Below are 26,563 nucleotides of genomic sequence, written 5' to 3'. Positions count from 1 at the left end.
GTTTGCAACCATAAAAATAATTCAAATTTAAAATGTCAGCAAGTGAGTCGAGAAGAAGTAATTAAACTTCAGGAAGTTTTTTTATAGAAAATCAAATAAAACCGTTCAAGATGGAATTTTAGCCAGTTGCATTACTTTAGATATACCGTAAAAGTAAAAGGTGTCGCAAGGCTGATGGAAAACCTCACTCTTTTGCAGTAAAATATTGCGTAAGTTAAACTAAAAGTGCTCAAATCCACATGCTGGTATATACATTTATTTTTATTTAAAAAAAATATGGATTTCAATTTTTTTACCTATTAAAATTAAATATTTTTTTAGTTTGAATGTTTCACCAAATTTTTTTTAGGTTTTCGTTAAGCAACAAAAATTGCAGGTTTGTCAGAAGTTTATAATGGCTGTTTACAATGATGGTCAGAGGAGGGGATAGACGCGATAAGATCTTTTATTAGTCAGTTACAAGGAAAGGAAAGCTATGGAAGAAAAAAGTCTCAACGGATTTATGTATTATCAGAATACAACAAAAAAAGCACCAAACAATCTGAAAGAAAATTACAAATATTTCAGCCGGGTGTTTAGTAAATACTTTAATATAGGATTCGGTAGTCCCGCTACTGAAGTCTGTAGCTACTGCGTTAGAACACAAACCAAAATTAGTATGTCTCAAATTGCTACACAAAAACAAAAGTTATCTACTGAACTAAAAGTGCATAAATTCCGTGCATCACAATTTCATAAATTAATGAAAGTTAAAGATCCCAATTTCATATTGCTTTGATCTGCAACAAGTTCAGGTATCTTGGGTAGTCCCTATTCAGGAGGCATTTTACGCCCAACAGCTGCCAATATACTTTTTTTGCATTACCAAACTGAATTGTAAAGACCCAGTATTCTATACGTGGATGGAGCACCAAGCAGGTAGAGGGGCGACTGAGATATCTTCAGCTCTTATCGATTTTTTGAAAAAACTAATACATTTCCAGACAATGCGACGAAAATCCGTTTTTTTGCAGATGGGTGTGGAGGACAAAATAAAAATAATCATGTTGTGCATGCTTTAATGTTTTGGCTTCAAACGTTTTCATGTGAGCAGATTAGGGACATAGAAATTATATTACCAATTAGAGGTCACTCTTATCTCCCCGCCGATCGTATCTTTGGACCCATTGAAAAAAGCTTAAGGTCTCATAGTATTATAAAAACTCCAGATCAATATTGAGATATCTACACCAAAGTGGGTGGTGTACAAAAACTTGGAATTGACTGGCATTTACTTGATATAAAAAAACTTTTGCTGCATCTGAAAAAAGTGACTGGCATTCATTCTTGTCGAAGACTTTTGTTAAAGAAAAAAAGTTCCACCCATAATATTTTGCTGAAAACTGAGTTACTATAACGCAATTCAGATGAGACAAAAAAGTTTCAATCACTCCTAAAACCACGAGCAAGATTCGATCAAATAGAATTACAGGAATTAGGTTTAGGTCATAAAATAAAGGGAAAAAAAGTAGATAGTTTAAGAAAATTATTGGCATCATTATCTAGAGAAAACTGGAATCAGGATCCAGAATTGGAATGGTTAGTTCCAATTTTAAAACGCCAGTGTGAGGTTGAAACCAATGTTGAAGGAAGTGAGGACTGTGACTGTAACGATACGGAAGATGTTAATTTCATTTCAGTTTGTTAAAAAATAAAAATACTGCTTAAAGAGAATGGTTCTTCATTTTTTGGTGGTAATGTTACCCAAAAAGTTTTTCCAAATGACGATTAAAAGGCATTTTGTCCACTGTAGACATGCAAATAGCATTTTGTCCATATGTTTTTCTAAAATACCAAAGTTACTTTTGCTTCTTCTAGTCTGCCATTCTAGTATTTACTTATTACCTAAATTTTCCTAATTTTTTGGTAAAAGTCCTAACTCAAGGTACCGATTCGTAGCACCAGTTTTTGATGTTTCCTGAAAATTTACAATTTTGGACAAACCGCATTTTGCAAGTCTGCTCCTCACTTGTCCGTAACAGATAAAATTTGTTCAGAAATTCTATCTACTATAATCTTACAGCACAGCTTGCTTTTCCAACCTAAATCAAGCCTTAAATTCTTTATCATTTCAAATGTTCAAATGATCCGGTCTATCCCTGTACACCTGTGATGATTTAGGGTATACAATTTTATTTACTAATTCCAAAAAATTTTCGTCATCCGTAATATCTTCCCAAATAGGATCCATTTTCATATTTACGGTTTGTAAACTAAACCTGGGGTACCTAGTAACTAATAAATTAGCACCTCACCAAACACAATAATTATTGAAAGGCGGCTGTATTTACATAAATAAAAAATATCAAAATGATGTACTAAATATTAATTTAATCTAAAAAATTTGCTTTAACTCCATTTGAACGCTCCATATTGGACGGTCAAGATGAACCGCAGGTTATCGTTTGAACCAACATTGTAAAACGGATTAATTCCGCTGAACCGGAGATTTTTTTTGAACTGTTGTTGAACGCCCATTGTACAACCGGGCCTTAGTGTCAAAACTGTCAAATAGAATTTTTGTTGGTTATGCTATGTTGTTTGTATTCGAAATTTGTTTAATTACCCTTTATATGTATGTATAAATAAGAAACAAAATAGAACTAAACTATAAATTTGGCGAGTTTAATTAATGTGTAAATCATAAATATCCTTTGCTATGGAAGAAGAAGCAGAGGTCGTCCACACTCCCAAAACCTTTAAAATTTTGTAAGCCCCCAAGCTTCCATAATTTTAGAATAAATTCAAAATATATTATTTTGTAGATGTTCCTTATATCCAGAGATTTTCGATATAGACAAATCCATATGTAGAAGCTATTTTCGCCAGTATGGGAAAGTGCTTCGCATGATCTTTAAACCCAAACAACGGACAATAGTTATAGAATACACAAATCAAAATGATTATCTGAATGCCCTCTCTGGCCCAAGTGAATATGAAGGACAATCTTTTAAAGTCGAAACTGTAAGTAAATATGTACCCTGTTTTCCTTTTTTACAAATTATCAATTCATTTCCCAAACTTGTTATAGGCTATGGAATTATAGTATACTGTTTATTTATTTATTACCTGGTCAAGGCCAATATAAAATTAAGCTCAAGTAACAAAAATCAAAACTAAACAAAAAAAAAAGAATACTAAGATTTATTGACAATCAACTTAGGTTGAACAGGCCAGTAGTCGGACAGTTTTGTCAAATCTTAACTTTAATTCTAAATTACAAATTTTGCAAAAAAAAATATTTCTTTAGCTACAAAATTGATTTAAAAAAATAATTGATGTCTGCAGTTGTCTATTAAAAAAAAAATACTCAAATTGGAGATTTATAGTATATGTTTTTAAAAGATATTGTTTTTTCAATGATGGGACACTTATGCTGAGTAATCGGACAGGACAACACCAGTAGTCAGACAGAACAAAATTGGTCAGTTAAGAGCAGTTCGGGAGTAGTTAATAATTAATTTTCATTGAGAGCACTTTGGATGGTGACTTTCCAACTTTGTTAAAGCAAAGTATAGTTATTTCTATTTTTCAGCAAGGAGAGGATATCCTTGCTAACTTCAGACCTATATTTCTACTTCCTTCTACACCCAATTTAACACTCCATAACAAAAATAATACAGTCAATATGATATGTTGCTACATTCCAACAAGTAATATAAACCATTAAAACAATAATAAATAACAATCCATATTAGCCCAATATTTGAATAAAATTAACAATAAATAAAAATATATCAAATCATTTACTATTAATTAAGATCCAACATTAATCAATAGCAATTCACTAATCCACATTATAACAACCAGGTTATGGAAATAACAAAAAAAATGGTAATAATAATAGAAATAATAATAATAATATTACCTGATGACACCATTAGATCTTTGAACACTGAAATTAGATTAAACTTTTAATTTGCCTCTTAAAACTAGGTAAAGTAATGCCCAATATTTCAACTTTATTAGAATTACTGAATTTAAGTGTCCATTCAATAGGGGAGAGGGATGCGTAATTAGTGCTATTTACCTTTACCTTTATTTATTCATTCATATATGTATATTATACACAATGGAACATAGCTCTGTGTGTGTATAAGGGTATCTAATTACTTTAATATATGAGGCACATAGAATAATAATGGTCTAACTCCGAATATGTTAAATTCGGAGAACTGACAATTGTTAAAATTAGAATAAAAAATTCAGCAAAATATTTCAACATAATTCAGATGTTTATTCATTAATAATACACTGTAACATAAGTGGACTTAATGACAAATTCAGATTTTTTACAAAAAAATGCCTTAAAACTATGAGGTAAACAAAAAAATATGGACTTAGACCACTATAAAACTGAATGATTTTGTTTAAATTTATCTAATCATATATCAGTTCATCGTTAGAAGATCTGTCTTTAAGGTTTTCTTGACCAGATGCTCGGGTGGGTAATGGAGTGGGCAAGTTTTTATAAAACTGATGATGTATTGCTGGTATATATGGCAGCAAGTCCATCAAATCTTTCTTCTTTGCAGCTGTAACAGTCCTTCTTGTTGGATAGAGTGATTCTTGTATTATGTTCAAACTGCTAATGGGCCTACCAACATTTTTCATTTTTGAAAGATCGACAATATAAAATTCACTTTCAGGACTTAGAGTTTCCTTAAATTGAAATTGAAGGGGTCAATCTCTCTAAATTCGAAGCCATATTATTTTAAGCCAGTTAAAGTTGTATCCATTAGTAGTTACTTTCCGATTGGTAATCATATTTTCTAAACCTGTTGTACTCAAAAACTGTTGATGTTGCATTTCAGTCACCACAAACTGCTTAGCAAAAGCGCATTTCAACCCACGTGCAAAATCAAATGTACTAATTTATGGTGATTCTAGTGCTAGAGGTTTCTCTTCTCTTCTCTCAGGTATTCTGAGCTTGTCATACAACACCTGTGGTTATGTGTTTAGTAATGTTACAGCTCAGACCTTATGTAATTATGTGTTTCCGCTAATTGTTAACTATACGAAGAATGATGTTGTTGTTGTTTCTCTTGATTTTTCTTGTACATTGCCATCTTTTTCCCAAATAAAACCCTTGCTATCAATGGGCAGGATAACTAATGTAATGGTTTGTATTAAATGCGATTTTAATAAGTGCTCAAAAAGCAGATATTACAATACAATTCATTTTATGAATTCTTTCATCTGTAACCGTAACTTTTCTGTGAGAATAATTACTGATGTCAGACAAAATTTTAGGTACCGTCACTCTGCTAAATCTATGTGCAAACTTTTATCTTTATATGTCAAAAATACTTTTCTGTCATCCAAATTAGTATTAGCATCTTTAGGTATTAGCAATAGTGGGATAATTAGCTATACACCCTTGATCGAAGGTAGGTCTTCGGTTACGCCTCAACTAGACCAATCTATAGACACCCTTGCTATTGGATCAATCTTTTTTAATAGAAACTCCCACCATAATCAAGTTTCCCTAGCATTTCTTAATGTTCAATCTGTGCGTTCAAAAGTTAGCGAATTAGAACTATTTTTAGAATCGGTTAACTTTCCTAGTGTGTTAATTCTTGTTGAACACTGGTTGACGTCTGACGAGCCTATTGATATCCCTGGTTATGTACTAATTTCCAAATTTTCACGCAAGCAATATACACATGGTGGTACTCTTATTATGTTAGAGAATGCTTTTTTAACTAAATTTGTGTTTATTACTATTGACAGATTTGATCATGTATTGATTGAAAAGGTGTGCGAGTTTTCTATTGTATTTAGCAGTAAGTTAAATTTGTATATTTTAGGATTGTATCGATCTCCATCTGATAATTTAGATTTGTTTTTAGAAAAGTTGAAGATCCTCTTAAGTGAAATTTCGGTTAATGCGATGTTGAATCTGACTGGCGATCTTAATGTAAATTTTTTAGACAAATCTAATGCATCAAATCGAATGCTTTTTAATCTGTTAAACTCGTTTAATTTTAAAATGCACGTGGATCAGCCAACCCGGATTTCAGCATTTTCTTCCTCACTGATAGATTGTTTCTGTACGAATTTTAGCCAACATGAAAATCAGTGTACAACAATCAATGCCGGTTTGTCTGACCATGAGGCAATAGTGGGATTAGTAAAGCTTAATAGTGCAGCTAATGAGAATAAGTTTGCACGCGATAGACTTTATACTAGAGCTAATTTCCGCAAATTCTCCTTGCTTTGCAATATGTCAAGTTGGAATAATGTATTGACTACTGTTAACTCACTGCATAGCTTTCATCAAATAGTATTAAACAATTTTAACACTGCTTTTCCTGTTGTCAGTATTAAGAAATGAAATAGAAAACCTTGGTATACTAAGGGTTTACGAGTATCTGGGAAAAATATGCGCTCTCTTTTTACATTAGGAAATGCTCTATGAACAATGCAACATTTTAAAATTATTATAACAGATACCGCAAGATTTACAGAAATTCAATCAAAATGGCTAAGTGGACCTACTTTCAAAGGAGGATAAATAATTCCTCCAACAGAGCAAAAGAGTCTTGGAAGATTTTAAATGAGCTAAGGGGCAAAAATAATGTCTTGGTTATTCCAAGTACCTTAGAATCCAATGTCCTCAATTCCTTCTATCACAATCTCTTCTGTGATATTGCTAGTAACCTTGCAGCCAATCTCTCACAAAAAATAGATCCCAGGAGCTATCTCAGCAATGTGGTAGTAGCCGAATCTTTCTTTTTTGCCCCCACAAGTGTAGAAGAGCTTAAACAGTTAATGGTTAATATTAAGAATAAGAGTTCATCAGGTTGGGATGGGCTTTCTCTTAAAATATTTTCTGCTTTACCTCTTGTTGCTTTGCAAGTCTTGGCCGAGTCAATTAACTTTTCATTTATGTCTGGAGTTTTCCCAGAGTGCTTAAAAAGAGCAATGATTGTTCCTCTTTACAAGGGTGGCGATCGCGACTGTCCTAACTTTAGACCTATAGCGTTATATTGCCTACTTTAGCCAAGATAGTGGAACGGCTCGTTAAGGTGAGAATCGTTTTATTTTTAAATAGGTTTGGCCTATTGAGTCTTCAGCAGTTTGACTTTCGTGAGTCTGTGAGCACAAATGATGCTATCTTTAGCTTTCTAGAGCACCTGTACAACCGACTGAATGTTGGTGAAGTTGCAGCAGCGGTATTCTATGACTTGTCCAAGGCATTTGACTGCGTGAGTCACAGAGTGCTGCTGATGAAACTGGAGCTCTATGGTTTCAGAGGAACTGCCCTTGAGTGGTTTCGTTCCTACTTATCAAATCGTGTCCAGGCTGTCAAATTTAATGGTGGTATCTCTAAGGAACTTATTATAAATGTGGGAGTTCCGCAAGGATCAGTACTTGGTCCTTTACTTTTTCTCATTTATGTGAACGATCTGCCACAACTGCAGGTAACTGGCAAATTTACATTGTTTGCCGATGATACCACCATCCTCTGGCACGACTCTGATGTTTCTCAAATCGAGGCCAATATATGTGCAGATTTGTTAAAAATAAAAGACTGGTGTGATGCAAATTTTTTGACATTTAATGTTTCCAAAACAAATATCCTTAATTTTAAATGTAATACAAATAATATATGTTTGAATAATAAAGCCATCACCATGCCACCGTTCAGTAAGTTTTTGGGTCTTTCCATAGACAAGTTCCTTAAATTTGAAGACCATATTGTGAATGTATGTAGAAAGTCTCAACAGGCTGCTACGCCCTAAGGGTTATTGCCACCAGTCTTAATTTCTCCATCGCCAGATCTGCATACTTCGCGATTATCGAGTCGCACCTTCGATATGGAATTTGCTTTTGGGGTTCATGTTCAAATTCACTTTTTAGTTCAGTGTTTGTACTCCAGAAAAGGGCCATTAGATATCTATGTGGGGCCAAGCCTCGTGACTCATGTTGCCCGCTTTTTGTAAGTCATAATATTTTAACCCTGTGTTGTATCTTTATTTTGGAAACAGTTTGCTTAGTTTTTAGAAAAAATAAATAGGAACTCCACTTAGGAAGTCACTATAATACGCGACAAAATTATTTGTTGAGGCTACCGATTCCTCATTTTGAACTTGTCCGTAGCTCTATCATATATGGAGGTAGAAAGCTGTTTAATAAACTTCCACTAGAAATAAGACAACTTAAGACTGAAAAAAGCCTACGTACAAGGACGAAAATATTTCTTGCTAGTAAGTGTACTATAGTTTAAGTGAATTTTTTAATGATTAGCATTTAAGTATTTTTCAAAGTTTTATATAATTTTATTTTATTTTAAATTAGTTTCTCGTTTTTATTCATTTAATGTACAGTCTATTGGCTTTATCTACAACTTCTATGTTTGTATTGACAATAAAGCATTTTTGAGTTTGAGTTTGAGTTTGAACTTGGGTTCTTTTCGTTTGAAATTCTTAATAATATTAATCCACTCATCTGGATGGTAGATTACACTGTGACGTCTGCTTTCACCTTCGATTGTACCGAATTGGCCATCATTTGGAAGAAAAGAGTGCCCAGACACCAAAAATTTAAGATTTATGATGTTGATATCAAATTCTGAGTCTTGTACTAGTTTCAACAAAGATAAACTGATCTTTATATTCCGATTTTGACCTGTACATGAGTCTGAATAAGCAATGATATGTTTATGATTCGTAGCATAGTGCCTTAAATGCTTTACTAAACAAGTTGCAATGTCTTGTGATCCGCGCATACCCTCTGTTTCGTTCCATACATACATAATAATATAACCAGTATTGCTGTTGAAGGAATGTATTCGTAGATTATATAGATACAGATTTCTTTTATAGTACGCCACAGATGTTGTCAGCTTAGGGAAAGGCAAAGCCTTTTGTAAATCAAATGTTACAATGTATGCGTCTGTAATTTTTTTTGAGTCTCTCCTTAAACTCTCCCTTGCTGAGTCTGCTTTTCGTAAATGCAACTCCTTTTCAACTGAAATATTGTTTTTTAAGTCATCATTGTTGGCGCTTTTCAGTTTTAACCCTAGATCATCACACAACTTGCAGGTGTCTTGAGGAGGAATTTTGAAATGCAAATTAAATTTTGTATTAAATACCTGATAATAATATTTTAATTTTTTTGGTTCTGTATTCTGGGTTCGACTACATATTCTTATATTCTTCTACATACAGATCATACATCTTTTTTACAGTTATTATTTTTAGTTCTAGAATAATGGCTTTGATAAGCCGGAAAAGTTTTTATATGCCTGACAATATCAGAATCATCCAACTTTCTAGAGCTTGTAGTACCTCTTAGCTCTTTGCGATTAGAGGAATCTCGTTTCGAAATGCATCTATGGAGACGGCCGTTACTTATCTTAAATGTATCAAGAAAATATTTCTTGCAAACTATATGCGTTTTATTATTACTTTTCAATACGTATTGAAAATGTGTATGCTTTCCTAAGCGAGATCCAGTTTTAGGGCGTTTTCTATTTACGGGTGAAGCTTTTACTAAGCCATAAATATAGCTATTTTGCGCCACATAATTGCCGAGCTCCCAAAATGAGTCAAACGCATTTTCTCTCTCAGTAAATGAAAATAAATTAATACACTTCTTTCTGCACTTACAGTCCAAATTTTCAAACCACTGTTAGAAATGTAGTCTTTGCCAGTATTCCTTAGTTTTTTGTTTTTATTAATTTTCCAATCTTTTTCATTTCTCGATCGTTTTCTGCTTCTAATTTGTGCGAGGCCAACTGAACATTTTTAAAAACCTGTAATTTTTTTACTATTATTAGTATAAAAAATTACATACTTGTGGATGGCTGTGGATGGTGTACAACATCGTCAAGTACTTCTTCATTTGAAGTTTCTGCATCTAAGATAAAAATTAAAGTATCTAAAAATGTATTTATTAAATAAATAGTTCGCAGTTTTGTTAGATTATGTCGGTATAATAAAATCATAATACCTAATTAATGCTGCTAAAATTATAAATATAGACTTACCAGAAGAACCCACACTATCACTAGGTGTATATTCAGACCCAGAATCACTAAAATCACTGAATTCATCCATTATAAAACTCTACTGTAAACACAAAAAATGTTGTAAATATTGAATGATTGACAGTAAAAATGGTCCAACTCCTCAGATGTACCAGTATTATTCTGAATGCATGATTATACAATTTTTACAGTGACCTATATTAAATTTAAATCAGAATAAGAGTAAGATGGCGCCATCTATTGACTGAAAACTGAAACAAGGAGTTAGACCAGCTTTATACTGATAGATCTATGTAGATTGATACTGTTTGATGCCGATGTTAGTTCATCAATTTTGATGTTGTCTCGATAGCTGGTTCCGTTTCCCTTTTGAATTAAAGACTGTTTTGTTCTATAAAAAACTTTACTGACAGCCAGCATTAGCTCCAAAACAAAATAAAAATACAACTTTGGAATTTACACGTGCTACGTCGTAAGAAAGAAAATAACACAAACAAAACAAAGTTACGAGCTAAGCTAACCCCTTCAATTAAAACATTAAAACCGACTGATACGACTCGACTCGCCGCGCCGCAGACTCCCATCGGGAAGAAAACATGGCAGTTCGGTCACGCCGCTACGTTGCCGTTGTTAATTAAAAATCGCGCTATCGCTAAATTTCAACTTCGCATAAACTTAAACAATTCCTCTTTAGTTGAAACCAAACATCCCGCCCCCCTTGAAAGCCTGTCTTTCAATTAACCTAAACAATATATACCTAAAAACTTAGATCCTAGTAACATAATATTTACTTAACAAAAAATCCTTAATCTACACCTTAACATCCCTTTCAAATGGTAAAATACAAAGCCTTATCGATTATTTACAAAATCCGTTCGATGTTTTTATAGTCACTACTCGACACCTATTGTCCGACCCTAGATGAAGTTCCATCACTCGCGCTAATTGCCACCTCATTGGTGGAAGGTTCTCTTCCTTCACTAACACCATATCACCAACCGAAATCGAGTCCCCATTAGTAGTCCATTTGGTTCGTTGTTGAAGCTGACCAAGGTACTCCTGTGACCACCTTTTCCAAAACCCTTGCACGAGCTGCGTTAGTAACTGATATCGACGCAACCTATTGGAACTTACATCTTCCAGATCTTCCTGAGGTAAAGCGCTTAGGGACGTGCCAATTAAAAAATGCCCAGGCGTGAGAACATCTAGATCGTCTGGCATTTCTGACAATGGCGTAAGAGGCCGTGAATTAAGGCAAGATTCTACTTGGGTTACAATTGTGTAGAGCTCTTCGAAGGTCAGCCTCTGTACCCCAACTACCCTTTTCAAATGAAATTTTGCCGCCTTCACTGCAGATTCCCACAGCCCGCCAAAGTGAGGTGAGCGTGGCGGAATAAAATGCCACCTTATGGAAGATTTCGAAAAGAAATTTGAAAAAACACTCTGGTTTTCTTTATTCTGTAAAAATTTGAAAAGATCCTGTAACTCATTATTGGCCCCTGTAAAATTAGTCGCGTTATCTGAAAACATATTCTTGCATAACCCCCTTCGAGCGATGAACCTTTTAAAACAATTTAAAAAAGCGTGTGTGCTTAAATCTGTCACCAACTCTAGATGAGCAGCTTTCGTGGCAAAACATACAAACACACAAAGGTATGTCTTTGTTTCAACACAGCCCCTGATTTTGTTAACCTTAGTAGTGAATGGCCCAGCGTAATCTACCCCGCAATTTGTGAAAGGTCGAGAAGGCGTTACCCTGGCCTTTGGCAGATTACCCATAAGTTGTTGAAACCCTCTTGGCTTTACCTTATAACAAGTTATACAACCCCTTAGTACGCCGCGTACTGTACGACGCCCAGATATTGGCCAATATTTAAGTCGTATGTACCCCAATAATGCTTGAGGCCCTGCATGTAGTTGTTTGTAATGCTCATGTAATATGATTAACTTAGTAACCCTATTTTTATTTGAAATAATTACTGGAAACCGTTGATTAAATTCTAAATTGGAATTTGCCAACCTGCCTCCCACCCTAAGCAGCCCCTTATCGTCTATAAATGGATTCAATGACACTAGCCTACTTGATTTTGAAACAAAGCTACCCTGCCTAATATCATTTATCTCGGCCTTGAAATCCTGCAATTGAATACACCTGATTATGTAGACCCATGCTTCTAATAACTCCAAAACTGTTAGAGGCCCAGTATCCCGTAAACCTTTAGATCTTCTACAATTACGCACAAATCGTAAAACAAATGCTACAGCTCTCTGTAACCGAAAGAAATTAGAAAATCTGTCAAAACAAAATTTTGGACTACAACTGTCTTCTTCGACCACAAAAGTTTGTCGAACAGCTCTCTGCTCCGGAATCTCTGAAATATTGAACCTTCCTGAAGTAGGCCATGTAACCTCTTCAGCTGATAACCAATGAGGCCCTTGCCACCAAAGTCGATTTTCCAATAAATTGTCACAATCTACGCCCCTGGATATTAGGTCAGCTGGATTGCTTTCTGACGCAACATGAAACCAGCCAAACCCCTTTGTAATACCTTGAATTTCCGCCGTCCTGTTAGCAACAAACGTTGTCCAATTTGAAGGTTCCCCCGCCAACCAACAAAGTACAATTGAAGAGTCGCTCCATAACCTGACTTCTGAAGGTTTGATTTCAGTGGACTGTAAAACTGAATTTATTAATTTTGCCAATAGAAGAGCTCCGCAAAGCTCTAGCCTCGGAAGCGACACAACCTTTAGAGGAGCGACCCTCGATTTGGAACACAGAAGGCGTACACAGCATCTTCCATTTTTATCAACCGATCTTACAAATACACAGGCCCCATACGCCCGTTGAGACGCATCGCAAAAACCGTGAATCTGTATGGACTCTGCCTCCTCACAAGAGACATGTCGTTTAATTTGAAATGCCTTTAATCTCCCCAATTCTTTGCTCAATCCCAGCCAACCCTGTAAAATTGGTTGCGGCACCTTCTCATCCCATCCTAATTTTTCTCTCCATAAGGCTTGCAGTATTAATTTCGACCTAATAATCAAAGGTGACATCAAACCTAAAGGATCGAATAATTGGGAAATTAAAGATAAAATCATGCGTTTTGTTACCACCTCACCCTTAAAATTTACATCATTTCCTGGACTGTCATAGTGTAAAGTATCAGACTGATTATTCCAATAAATTCCTAATGTCTTTGACGCGCCATCATTTTGAGCAATATAATGATCGACATTTTGATTTTCTTGACCATTTGAAATAACCTCAGATTTGTTTGAACTCCATTTCCTTAAAACAAACCCACCCTCAGAAAGTAAACGTCCAATTTCAGCCTTTAAACATGCTGCTTCTTCGATATCCCTACCACCACTTTCCAAATCATCCATGTAAAAGTCTTGCATGATGACCTTGCTGACCTTGGAACTGCATGCTGAATTAGAATTTGCCAACTGCTGTAAACATTTGACTGCCAAATACGAAGAGCAAGCCATTCCATATGTAATAGTATTTAATCTGTAATGTTCTATAGGACCCTCTTTATCAAATCGCCATAAAACGCGCTGCATATCCCTATCCTCGTTTGCAACCCACACTTGCCGAAACATCTTTTCAATATCCCCCGTAATAACCACATTGTGCAACCTGAAACGCAATAGTATGGAAAAAATGTCTTCCTGCAACCTTGGTCCCACCATCAGCTTGTTGTTAAGCGATACGCCATTGCTACTAGGAGCGCTGGCATCGAAGACGACCCTAAGCTTAGTGGTTAAAGAGCTTTCCTTTACCACTGCATGATGAGGTAAGTAATATGTTTCAAAACCTGGTGAATCATCGACATCTTCCAGGTCTATCTTGGACATGTGCCCTAAATTGATGTATTCCCTAATAAAATCAGAATATAACTCCTTCAAATGACTATCCTTTTCAAATTTCCTTTCTAACGAATTGAATCTTTTTAAAGCCGCATGAAACGAATCGCCCAATTTCGCGGAGCCCTCACGAACTGGCAACCTCACAACAAATCTCCCATCCTCTTGTCTAGTTGTTGATTCCATAAAAAATCTTTCGCAGGCCTCCTCCTCTCTGGTTAACCACCTTTCCTTTCCTACTTCCTCTAAAGCCCAGAATTTCTCCAGCTGATCCTGGACCGATAAAGTAGAACTCAAATTGCAACTAGAATGTGTGTTTGCACTATTTTGAAAACCGAAAGGCCCTGCAATGACATACCCTAATCTTGTAGCTTGAATTACAGGCATATTTCTTCCTAGAGAAATTCTTTCACTTTGTAAGATGTCCCAAAAAATAGAAGATCCTAATAAAATATCCACCTTGTTTGACCTTGCAAAAGAAACATCAGCCAAGATTAACCCTTCTGGTAATTTCAACTTACTTACATCAATATTCCTAGATGGAATACTATTGCAAATTTTATTAATAAGCAAAAATGAGTTCTCGTGTTTATAATCTGAAAACTTGGAAATTATTGTAGCCTTAACCGAGTGTGTAATGTTGGTGACCCCTGGACCTATACCTAAAATTGAAATGTTAATTTTCCGTTTCAGAAGCCCCAACTTATCTCCCAATTCCTTTGTCATAAAGCAAGACTGAGATCCTGAATCCAGTAACGCCCTACATTCATGCAGACCTCCCTTATCATCTTGAACCCTGATGATGGCTGTTGACAGCAAAACGTCTGAGACTTCTTCACCTTGAGTTTGTAAACTAGTAGATGCGCTGCTGTGCCCGTTGAAAACCAGATTGTCACTTGTAGTGACCCCAGTAACCCTAGTGCTATTCTCCTCCCCTTGACCTTGCCTCTCATGCCTCTCACGTGATGGATCAGTGTGAAGCAAAGAATGATGTTTCCCACCACAACGACGACAACCCTGTGACGTGCATGCATGTACTCTATGCCCCTGTCTAAGACAATTCCAACATAAATTAACCTTGTTTATAAAATCCCTTTTACCTTGCAAATCCAAATTAAGAAAAGATGTACAACCTTGCAAATAATGTTCTGACGATTTGCATTTTAAACACAGAGCCCGTGGTTGAGTCCCTTTATTAAATGCCCCATAAGAGTTTAATTGTAAATTAGAGTTACGTTTAAAAGGTTTGACATTTTTACTACCTTGTTCACCCCCTGAGATGTTGCTACGATTTGTCGTTTCTAAAATCGCACATTTATTCGACAAAAATTGTAAAAATTCCTCCATAGTAGAAAAAGTATCAACCGACCCTTGTTTCTGCCATTCTTTTCTTGTCACATTGTCAAGTTTAACCTCAAAAATATAAATCAGTAACGTGTCCCAGTGCTCAACCTTTAACCCTAATGATTTTAAAGCCCTCAAATCCTTTCTGACCTCATCAACCAGTTTTCTCAACTCCCTATAATTTTCTTTAACCATGTTAGGAAAATTAAACATTGACTCTATGTGACTCAAGGCTATTAGTTTTTTATTTTCAAACCTATCCTTTAATAATTTCCATGCCTCCGAGTAGTTCAAAGCAGAAACCTCCAAAGAATGTACCACCTCAGCCGCACTTCCCCTAAGAGCCCCCTTTAAGTAGTAGAATTTCTGTATATCTGACAAATTTGGATTGGAATCCACAAGCGTTTTGAAAGTGTCATAAAACTCTGACCACTGTTTATATGACCCGTAAAAATGCGGAATTTCCATTGCTGGAAGTTTTACCTCTGGCTTTGAAGCTGTACCTGTGTTGGGCGGCATGCGTACAACGTCATTCTGCAGCCCCCCATCTAGACTTGGCGACCTTATTGGATTTAAAATATTATTTAATTGCCCAACTATTTTAAAAAATGAGTTACAGAATGCCTCTCGCTCATCTAACTGATCATCGGAATCGTCTATTTCTTCTATTTGACACTGTATAACTTCGAATTCATTAAACCACTCGTTTATCTTTGTCAAGCGCATGGGTACCTCAGAAATCTTAGAACTATCGTAACCCCTTAAAAAATTATTTTGCAATGTAAAATTGCGTTTAAGATTTCCCCTTTTTCGTACTAAAACTTTAAATTCTTCATCTGAATCCTCTCGCACTTGATACGAGCTACCTTCATCCCCTTCAGATGCCATTTTGTGTGATATTTATTATTTATGTAAATTATTTAAAAATATAACCCTTTCAAAGTTTTTGCATAGATAGTAAAAGACCTTATTAACCTAAAACCTTATCATATAACACTACCAAAATACATGTATGTTTTCTGCAAAACTTTGCACAAGCATCTGTGAAATATTAATAACCTAAACCGTGTTAGATGTTATGCAAAGTGAAAAATACAACCTAACCATCTGCAGAATATTACATAAACCTTTACCTAAATATCTTTTACTTAAACCTTGTAAAAATATACAAAACCTTTTAAAATGCCCGTAAAATCGTTTGCTGCAATTTGCATAAGAATCTGTGTAAACAAATGCCCTTTTTATTACAACCTAATATAACCTTGTCAAATTCTATGCAAAACCTTTGTAAGTGTGCTACTAAGTTTGTATGCAAAATGAAACCCAAGTAAAACCTTTTACAAATTTGTGAAAAATACAAAAACACGACCACAAAATTTATTTTACAAAATTTGCTTTTATTGGCACTCACCTCTTATGTATAGCACCTACCTCAAACGTCAAATACTTGCACTTTTCACAATGAATTAGTTTTCGTTTGCACCTAGTTTTGTGCTGCCTTCCTGTTTCCTTTATGTTTCAAAAACAACCTTAAAAACTGAGCCGGTCTTGCCCCCAAGAACAGAACCCTTCTTGATCCTTCCTAGGCTAGAATACCTATTCTAACCAATCCGCTCGATTGGACCAAAATGTTTGATGCCGATGTTAGTTCATCAATTTTGATGTTGTCTCGATAGCTGGTTCCGTTTCCCTTTTGAATTAAAGACTGTTTTGTTCTATAAAAAACTTTACTGACAGCCAGCATTAGCTCCAAAACAAAATAAAAATACAACTTTGGAATTTACACGTGCTACGTCGTAAGAAAGAAAATAACACAAACAAAACAAAATTACGAGCTAAGCTAACCCCTTCAATTAAAACATTAAAACCGACTGATACGACTCGACTCGCCGCGCCGCAGACTCCCATCGGGAAGAAAACATGGCAGTTCGGTCACGCCGCTACGTTGCCGTTGTTAATTAAAAATCGCGCTATCGCTAAATTTCAACTTCGCATAAACTTAAACAATTCCTCTTTAGTTGAAACCAAACAGATACCTTCTACGTAAATGGCGAGAATTTTGAAAAGAATGGATTTAGACCATTATTATTTTATGTGCCTCATATATATATATATATATAAGGCACATAAAATATATATATATATATATATACAGGGTTACTGGTAATTCGATACATTCCTTTGGAGATGTGATAGGGGAGGGGGTAAGAAGTAAATTGAACCCTAATATGTATTATGCAAAAGTTGATAGTTTTCGACATATTCAATTTTTTCTGTTTTTCTTCAAAATGTAGACCTTAGTGGTTTAAAAGGCAGTTTCCAGAAAATCCGCTGTATATTTTTTTAACTTTTTAGGCAAAATACATGCTCAACACAATAGTGTTACGTTTGTAATGGCAAAAGTCCCGCAAATAGTTGTAACCATAGGTAAATTCTCGATGCAAAGTGTAATTTTTTTATCTTAAATAAAATACTACACTTTCTAGTGGATATTTTTTGAAAAAAAATTATGCTACATTCTTCAAAATTTCCTCAAAACTTTCTTATTACCTAAGCTAGCTCACAGGATACAAATGCTTAAAAGTTAGGTGACATGGTTTTGTATTTTTATTATAAATTGTAAAGTAACGCATTTATCAGTATTTACCTTCAGATATCTTGTTCAAAGTGAGAGCCTCTATTGCGAATACAGGCTCGGCAGCGCCTTCTCATTTCAGTCTTTGTTGTTCTAGTTGTTATGGTATTCCTGATCTGCCCGGCAGCGTTGGTTATTCTTTGGATAAGATCTTCCCGGGTAATTATTGGGGTTGCATAAACCAGTGCTTTCATTTGACCCCATATGCTATAATCAAGCGGGGTTAAGTCAGGGCTTCGTGCTGGCCAAGCTATTGGACCTGACCTACCAATCCAACGATTCGGGAAACGTTCATCCAGGAACTGCCGAACTGACCGTCGAAAATGAGCTGGACAGCCGTCATGTTTAAATATCATTCGTCCTCTAACGGCGAGAGGAATATCGTCAAAAAGATCTTGTAGGTCATGTCGTAAAAAATTTTCATAAATATCCTCGTTTAAATGGTCTGGGAAAAAATGTGGTCCTATTACATCTCGGCCAATAAGTCCCATCCACACATTTACAGAAAACTTTCTTTGAAAACTGGTTTCTCTTGTTAAACGGGGATTTTCTTCGGCCCAAAAATGAAGGTTATGAAAATTTGTAATGCCCTCATGACTAACCTTTGACTCGTCCGTCCACAAGATGTTGGTTAAAAAAGTTCTATTGTCTGCATCAGAATTTATAATAAATCTGCAGAATTCTACCCTTCTTATCGGGTCCCTTTCTTCCAATCCTTGGACAGGCGTATAATGGTAAGGATGGCTTCCCATTTGCCGAATCGTGGACCAAACTTTCCATTGCGATGATCCTGTTTGCTGCGCTACGGCATTAGTGGATGTGGTTGGATCGTCTTCAAAATGTCTTAATATTTCCTCCTCATCTTCTGCTCGATATACGCGAGGAGCGCCAGCGTCACCTCTTCTTGGTTTTACGGATCCAGTTTCGATACCGTAGGTCGAAGCGAAAACACGGACATTTGGAATACGGCGGTTCGGAAAGCGATGTTGGTATTCTCGGCGAGACTCCGCGGCATTACCATTGCAAAACCCATAAACAAACATAATATCTGCATATTCAGCGTTAGTAAACCATAGCGCAGAAACCAATAGAATACCTTCTTTGAAAACACGAGAAAAATAAACTCGAAACTCGTAATTTAACTACTTTCCACAACAATTATTGCTGTCAGACTATCTACACATCAAATTTTTAACAATAAAATTAAAAAAACAAATTGTTGCTATAGTACTTAAATACCATAGAAGTAAATACCACTTGGCATTTTTCAAGTACGTTCTTACTATTAATAATAAAAATACAAAAGTCTGTTAAAATTTTTGGTAGCATTTATAGCCTATGAGTTACCTTAGATAATAAGAAAGTTTTACGTAAATTTTGAAGAATGTAGCATAATTTTTTTTCAAAAAATATCCACTAGAAAGTGTAGTATTTTATTTAAGAAAAAAAAATTACACTTTGCATCAAGAATTTACCTATGGTTACAACTATTTGCGGGACTTTTGCCATTACAAACGTAACACTATTGTGTTGAGCATGTATTTTGCCTAAAAAGTTAAAAAAATATACAGCGGATTTTCTGGAAACTGCCTTTTAAACCACTAAGGTCTACATTTTGAAGAAAAACAGAAAAAATTAAATATGTCGAAAACTATCAACTTTTGCATAATACATATTAGGGTTCAATTTACTTCTTACCCCCTCCCCTATCACATCTCCAAAGGAATGTATCGAATTACCAGTAACCCTGTATATATATATATATGAGGCACATAAAATAATAATGGTCTAAATCCATTCTTTTCAAAATTCGCGCCATTTACGTAGAAGGTATCAATCTACATAGATCTATTTAATTTATTATAGTTTTTAACTTCATAAACTTGCACAACTGACAGAACTTGTAAATTAATTTCCTGATTTTGTTTGATGTACTCGTATACTGAACATGTGCCTGTCATTTTAGGTTAGAGTCCAGTATCACTCCAAGGTACTTGTATTCCTCAACAGAAATAATTTCAAGTTGGTATTGGCACTGAGCAATATCTTGGCATTCATACTGATGAACTTTTTACTTTGTGACTTAGGATGAATTAGTCTTGCCAATTTAAAAGTTCAGGAAAACTGACTTTCTGGCATTGAGTGTTAAACAATGCTGATCAAACCAGGCGTTTATATGTTGAAGTGCCGTTTCGGCTTTTATTTTTGCTTCAAGCCAAGTCTTGCCTGTTATAATCAGTGCTGTGTCATCAGCAAAACATACTAACTGTCCCTGCTCCTCTTTAATTATTCCAAATAACCCATTTACATAAATTGTAAATAGTACAGGGCCAAGCACCATCCCCTGTGGCACACCATATTTCACCAACTTGTATGTGCTCATTGAATTGTTGATTTTAACGCTTGATTTTAACGCTAAGTTTCAGTATCATTCCATGTACACCAATTTTCTCTAATTTCTCAAGAAGAATATGGTGTGTCATAGTGTCAAGGGGCTCCATGATATAGATGTGATAATTATTTTTGATTTCAACACATATACCATTACCCGGAGCTGCCCTATTTTTTAGCGATTTTACCTGAAGTATAAGTTTATTTTTTTTGTTAGGTTTTAGGTACATAGATTTTTTCATACTGTTTTTGTCTGTTTTAAATTTAATTTGTTTTGTATTTTTTATTTCTTTGGCCATATTTTTACCTACATTACTAAAATAATAATTAAAAGCATCTGCCACCTCTCTATCAAGGTTTTCTTCCTGTTCATTTGTTGCGTCTTTTATAATTTTCCATGTTTGTCTGTTTTGTCTTGATAATTCAATTTTTCCAGAATAATAATAATTTTTTCTTTCTTCCTCTTTACTTTGAATTGTGCTTATTTTCTTTAGTTTATCGCGTTGCCTAATAGAAGTCAAAAATCCCTGTGTTATCTATGGTTTTAATTTTCTTTCTTTACTCTTAATATATTTTTCTTCTATCGCAAAGTCAATGTTCTTTTTAATTTTATTCACAAAAAGATTAGCACAATTATCCACATCCGTACATTGCAAAACATCCAACTAATTTCCTTTTTAATAAACAAGCTAACTTTTTTATAGTTTAACCTTTTGATAACATGATTTTTAGGTACGTCTTTATTCAATAATTTTAAATTAATATTTAATAGGATAGGCAAATGATCAGAAATTCCACTGTATATAACTCTCAACTGTACAGCAGTGTCCCCTACATGTCTTACAAAATAGTGGTCGATGCATGAAGGTTGTTGGCCATTTTGTGCTCTAGTAGGTTTATTTATGGCACAGATATACCCAAATCCATTTAACACATTTAAATATTGTACTACTTCGATTTTATTTGTTTGCATTATATTAATGTTTATGTTTCCTAAAAAAAATTCAATATCAAAAAACTTTGTGATATATTTTGTAAATAGGTCACCTAACTGAGATATAAAGTTATTTTGTCTAATGACGGAAGCCGATAGTGCCCTATTAACCCTATATTTTTGTTATTTTTATTTATTGTGGCTCTGACAAATATTGCATTTCCTACAGTAATTATTTTACGTTCCTTAAGTATATTGGTCTTAACATAACATTTGTTTATGGTACTCTCATTATATAAGAGATCATATCCTGGAATTTGAATGTTTTCGACATTTAAAACCTTATGGGTTTCCTAAACACCAATGACATCAAAAGAAAAATTACAAGATTCCAAATATGCTAAGAGTCCATCAAAATTTTTATTTATACTGCATATGTTTATATGAATAATTCAATCACAATTATTAAGGTAGTCACCTAAAATACTGTTATGATCATGCACCATTTTTACTGCTAAAGGAAAACATACCTATATTTATATTGTTTTTATTCCTTTAAGTATTATTGTACCTGCCTTGTGTTGTTCTTGATCATTTCATTAACCTGCTTGGAAGTTTTTATTCGAATGGCCTTTGCTGTAACAATACCCCCACGCTGCCATACATATTGATATTCGTATTCTCTTAGTTGATATGAATATTTGAGAAGTTATACCGCAGCTGTCATTTCTTCATTTGAACTTCACTTTACTTCTTCATGATAGATTGGTTTATTTGGATCTGATCTTCAATAATAAAAGTAATCTTGTGGTAACAGAAGCAATCGACTACCTTTTTGATAAATCTCAAAACCACAAAGCGTACAACTTTCAATTAGATTTGTGTGGTGAATTCAAGCTAAATGTAGAGTATGTAGAATTTTATTATAATTTTAAGCTTGCAGATTATGATGGCATTAATAATTACTTGTCTGGAATTGACTGGACTACAATACTGAACACGACTGATATTAACATAGCTGTCTCTCAATTCTATCACATTTTAAACATGGCAATAGCCCTTTTTGTTCCTCTAAAAAGATATAAGACATCTAATTTTCCCAAGTGGTTCTCGGGTGAAGCTAAATATCTAGTTACACAGAAGAAGATTGCTCACAAGAATTACATCAGTACTCGTGATCAATCTGATTATGTCACTTTTTCTAATCTCAGGGCGAGGTGCAAAACTTTAATGAATATTTGCTACCATGATTATATTTCAAATATAGACCAATTACTGTGTATTGACCCTAAAAGCTTTTGGTATCACCTCAACAGTAGGAAAGCAGTAAATAAAATTCCAAATTCAATGGTTTATGGTGATAATGAATTTTCTGGTTGCGAACAGATAGCGGAGGGTTTTGCCCAGTTTTTTTCAACTGTCTACAATACTAATATAAATAAAAATAACAATTATTATATGGGTCAACAGGTGAGAGAAAATATGACAATTCCTAATCCCCAACTGTCTGTTGGTTTGATTTTTGATAAAATTTTAAAATTAAAGGCATAGTTTTGTGGTACCAATATTTAAATCAGATGATAATGACCAAATAGGCAACTATAGGGGCGTTTGCATCCAGTCGGCCATTCCAAAACTGTTGGACAGTCTTATCTACGACCAAATTTATTTCTATTGCAAGATTTGCAAGGAGCTGTTGCTCAGTCAGCAGCATGGGTTTAGTTCGGGCAGATCTACGATCACTAACTTGTTGATCTATCAGCAGGATCTGTTGGATGCCTTGGAGAGGGGATGTCAGATGGATGTGATTTATACAGACTGCTCTAAGGCTTTTGATAATGTCGATTACAGAATCTTGCAGGAGAAACTTAAAGTGTTTGGTTTCTCCAATCATATAGTTGCCTGGTTCGCAAGCTTCTTGTCAGGCCGGACTCAGCAGGTTAGATTGGGTAGTGCTAGATCCAGCAATATCAATGTATGTTCTGGTGTACCTCAGGGTGGACACTGCTCACCATTGCTCTTTAACATTTTCATTAATGATGCTACATGTTTCGAAAATAGGCCTTTTTATTATTTGCAGATGATCTGAAATTTTATAGAGTAATCCAGACTCCCAAAGACCAAATTTTGTCACAGAATGACCTGAATAGGCTAAATGATTGGTGTGTCAACAATATCTTCTTCTTAAACATAAAGAAATGTAATTATATTAGTTTTCACAAAAGAAGTAAAAAAGTTGTAACATCATACAATATAGAGGGAAGCCCTGACCATCATTTAAATTGTAATATACACATAAATAATATGGTGGTTAGGTCCTCCAGGGTTCTTGTTTTTGTTCTGCGTAACTGTAGAGAGCTATCAGTCGAGACCTGTAAGAGAGTGTACGTGTATTTGGTGGTTTCTTTATTAGAGTATGGCTCAATGATATGGTTCCCCTATTACATGAACAGCTGTCTGGCCCTTGAAAGGATTCAAAATAAGTTTTTAAGATTTTGTCTATTTAAATTAAATTTGGAAATACCGAACGATCATGTTTATGATGATGCAGGGGAAGTGCTGGCTATGACAACATTGAGAGAAAGACGTATTCGTGGTGATTTAACCTTTGTATTTAAGCTTCTTAATGGTCTGATTGTATGCTCCGACCTTCTCGGTAGAATTAGCTTCAATGTCCCCTCAAGACTCTTGAGACGAAACCGACTATTTGCTTTGCCTTTTCACAGTACCAACTATGCCACTCACTCCCCTATCGAAAGAACCTTAAATATTATCAACCATGAGGATATTGAAGTTGTGGGCATTGGCTTGTCTAGTTTTAGGAATCAAATTAGAGAGATTGTGTAAACTTCTGTGTACTCTTCTGTTGATTTTATCTTGGTTTGCCTGTAAAAACATATTTGTATTTTAGCTATTTTAAGTTATGGTTAGGTGTAACTATTGAACTTTGTAATATTTTTTTTTGTAATGGGGTTGATCCCATCTATTAAATAAATACATAAATTAGCAGCAGTATCAATAGCACAAGAGGAGTATTAATAACAGAGAGGCATAATAGATCCCTATTTAGGCTATTTCTTGTCCCGATCATGTTGTTGGACATTTTCCAATGCAACAATAAAATTGACTTCTTTCCATAAGATTCTCAATGCTTCCGTCTTCTCTGGGTTTCTACTGGACTCATAACCTAGTATTTGGTATTTCCAGGACACATTAATAACACACCAGAACCCTAATTAACATTTATTTCTCAAGGTAGAAAAAATCAGAAGTAAATCGTACAACCCCTTTTTTATAAGAGATTAATTTTCTAAATCTTCTTCTCTGGCCCGAACTACCAGAAACGAGCATATAATTTTATTTCAAATACAATAAATTCGTATTTTTAGAGATTAGTGGATCAGATAAGAAAATATTACTACACAACACAAACCCATGTAAACAAACATGTATTTTAAAAAATTTCTGTAATAAACAAATTTAAAAAAGGTAGTATAAATTATTCTCTACTGTCTTTAAAGATCAATGAAGTCTAAACGACCCCTTTGTTTTTACTTATACTGTAATTCCCAAACCTTACTAAGCCTTTTTTACACTGCTTATTATATAAGTTTTTTGTTTAAAAACTCAAGTATCAGCCACCGAGTCCATGCCCCACAAAATCTCAAACAGAACACCTTAAAAAGAAACAAAGAGAAAAGATAGTAAAGAAGCACAAGTTGACATACCTTAGCCCAGAGGAATTAAAAAAGAACCACAATGTTTCTTATATTGAGAATACTGAGATTAATGAGGAGCTTGCCGCAATGGGAGGTTATAAGGGTAAAAGTTATTTGCATTATAGGTTTGCAAAATTAATTATATATGAGTATGTTTAAGGTATAATTGATCTTACCGATGACGCGCCAGCATTTCCACCAAAACCACAAAGAGTTCCCAGGCTTAATAGAGTTTGGACCAGGGACAGTGTGAAAACTTTACCTGAAAAGCCTAGGGCAGCAGAAACTATTATCAAAAAAAGACAGGGACAAAATTTAGCAAAAAAGAAGGTTGGAGGAAAATCAAAGATGTAAGACAACTTTTTTGCCTTAATTAACACACTGTACAAATTTTGCTTTTTAGCTTAACTTCAGAACAATTGGAACTTCTGAAAGTGATGAAGCTACCAGCCCATACTACAGATGAGAAATATAAAGTTTTGGATGCCAGAGATAAGCTTTTAAGGTAATGTTTAAATTTTATCCTTCAATTAAAAATTTGAATTTAAAACTAAAAATTCTTGAAATACAAACATCATTTTAGTATTTGCACCTTTTCTGAAAATAGTAGAGAAGCTAATAAATGTATTTATAAATTTTAAGACACAATTTTATTAATGACTTAATGCACTGCATAGCGAGTCACAATTCTTGTAGTAAGAATTTGACTTTTATGAACACAATCAGCACTGAAATAATTAACATAAATTTTGATGACAAAGTGTTTCTGCCCAGCTTATCAAGTGAATCTAATACGATTTTGTAAGAATCATTGTTTCTTATAATTAGTCTTTAGTTTCTAGTCCTTTTTGGCCAATACAAACTCCCAAACAAATTACTTAATGGAGACTTTAAATTACCTAAACATTCCACTTAAGGACACTGGGGAAATATCATTATTCTTATTAAATATTAAGTTCTTAAGGAATAAATGTGATAATTTTTATTTCTTTTAATGTTTTTAGATAGTATAGGATAACAGTGGCTGAAGCTTGGTGAATATTTCTGTATAATATTAGCTTAAGTTGTAGGATAATTCTTTACATGGTGGTATGCTAATACTTATGAAGAAGTCTTCTAGCTTCAATAATAATTTTTTAAAAATTGATAAATTTTAACAATTTACAGGAATATAAGAGTTTTAAATGTTCAGTTTGTGTCTGCAAGCATTTATACATTATTTGTCTTTATCATTCCTCCTTGGGATTAATAAGACTTTTTCAAACGACTTGATTCACTTCTCTCTCATGTGTCATCATCATCAAAAATTCTTCTGATAGGGGACTCTAATATGAACTATTTTGATAAAGATTCTGTAAATAATACTTTGCTTGCAAATTTATGTGTAAAATTATGATAAAACTATTTTGTGATTTGATTATTGTCTATGTATGTACCAATTATCACAGTACGGTTGATACTGTGTATTGCATTAATAACGTTGGGAGAATTTTAAAGCAAGCTAGCTTATACTGTCCTGATAGAATCTTCAGTACAGCCAATTTTAACAACTTTTTACTTCTTGATCAATCGTGAGGATTGACTACATTTAGGTAGTGATGCAGGTCCAGATGCCAGTTTATACTGAAGTT

At 34.4% G+C, this 26,563-nt stretch overlaps 1 protein-coding gene across 2 annotated transcripts in view; it reads left to right on the top strand.

Moving 5' to 3' along the window:
* Positions 1-2,557: 2,557 nt before the first annotated feature.
* The window catches only part of LOC126737128 (uncharacterized), an 88,260-nt gene continuing 64,254 nt past the window's right edge, over positions 2,558-26,563 (top strand). The window contains exons 1-5 of one of the 2 annotated variants that reach the window (XM_050441877.1): positions 2,558-2,748; positions 2,805-3,003; positions 24,846-25,035; positions 25,093-25,282; positions 25,336-25,437. In XM_050441877.1, the coding sequence (XP_050297834.1) occupies positions 2,699-2,748; positions 2,805-3,003; positions 24,846-25,035; positions 25,093-25,282; positions 25,336-25,437 (731 nt within the window). In that variant the 5' untranslated portion in view covers positions 2,558-2,698. The remainder of the gene's footprint in view (positions 2,749-2,804; positions 3,004-24,845; positions 25,036-25,092; positions 25,283-25,335; positions 25,438-26,563) is intronic. The other variant, XM_050441876.1, reaches the window with a different exon arrangement.

This window comes from Anthonomus grandis, chromosome 6 (assembly GCF_022605725.1).
Source record: "Anthonomus grandis grandis chromosome 6, icAntGran1.3, whole genome shotgun sequence".
Lineage (NCBI taxonomy): Eukaryota > Metazoa > Arthropoda > Insecta > Coleoptera > Curculionidae > Anthonomus > Anthonomus grandis.
The sequence above is the reverse complement of the archived record's forward strand: the minus strand, read 5'-3'. Positions and strand labels throughout refer to the sequence as shown.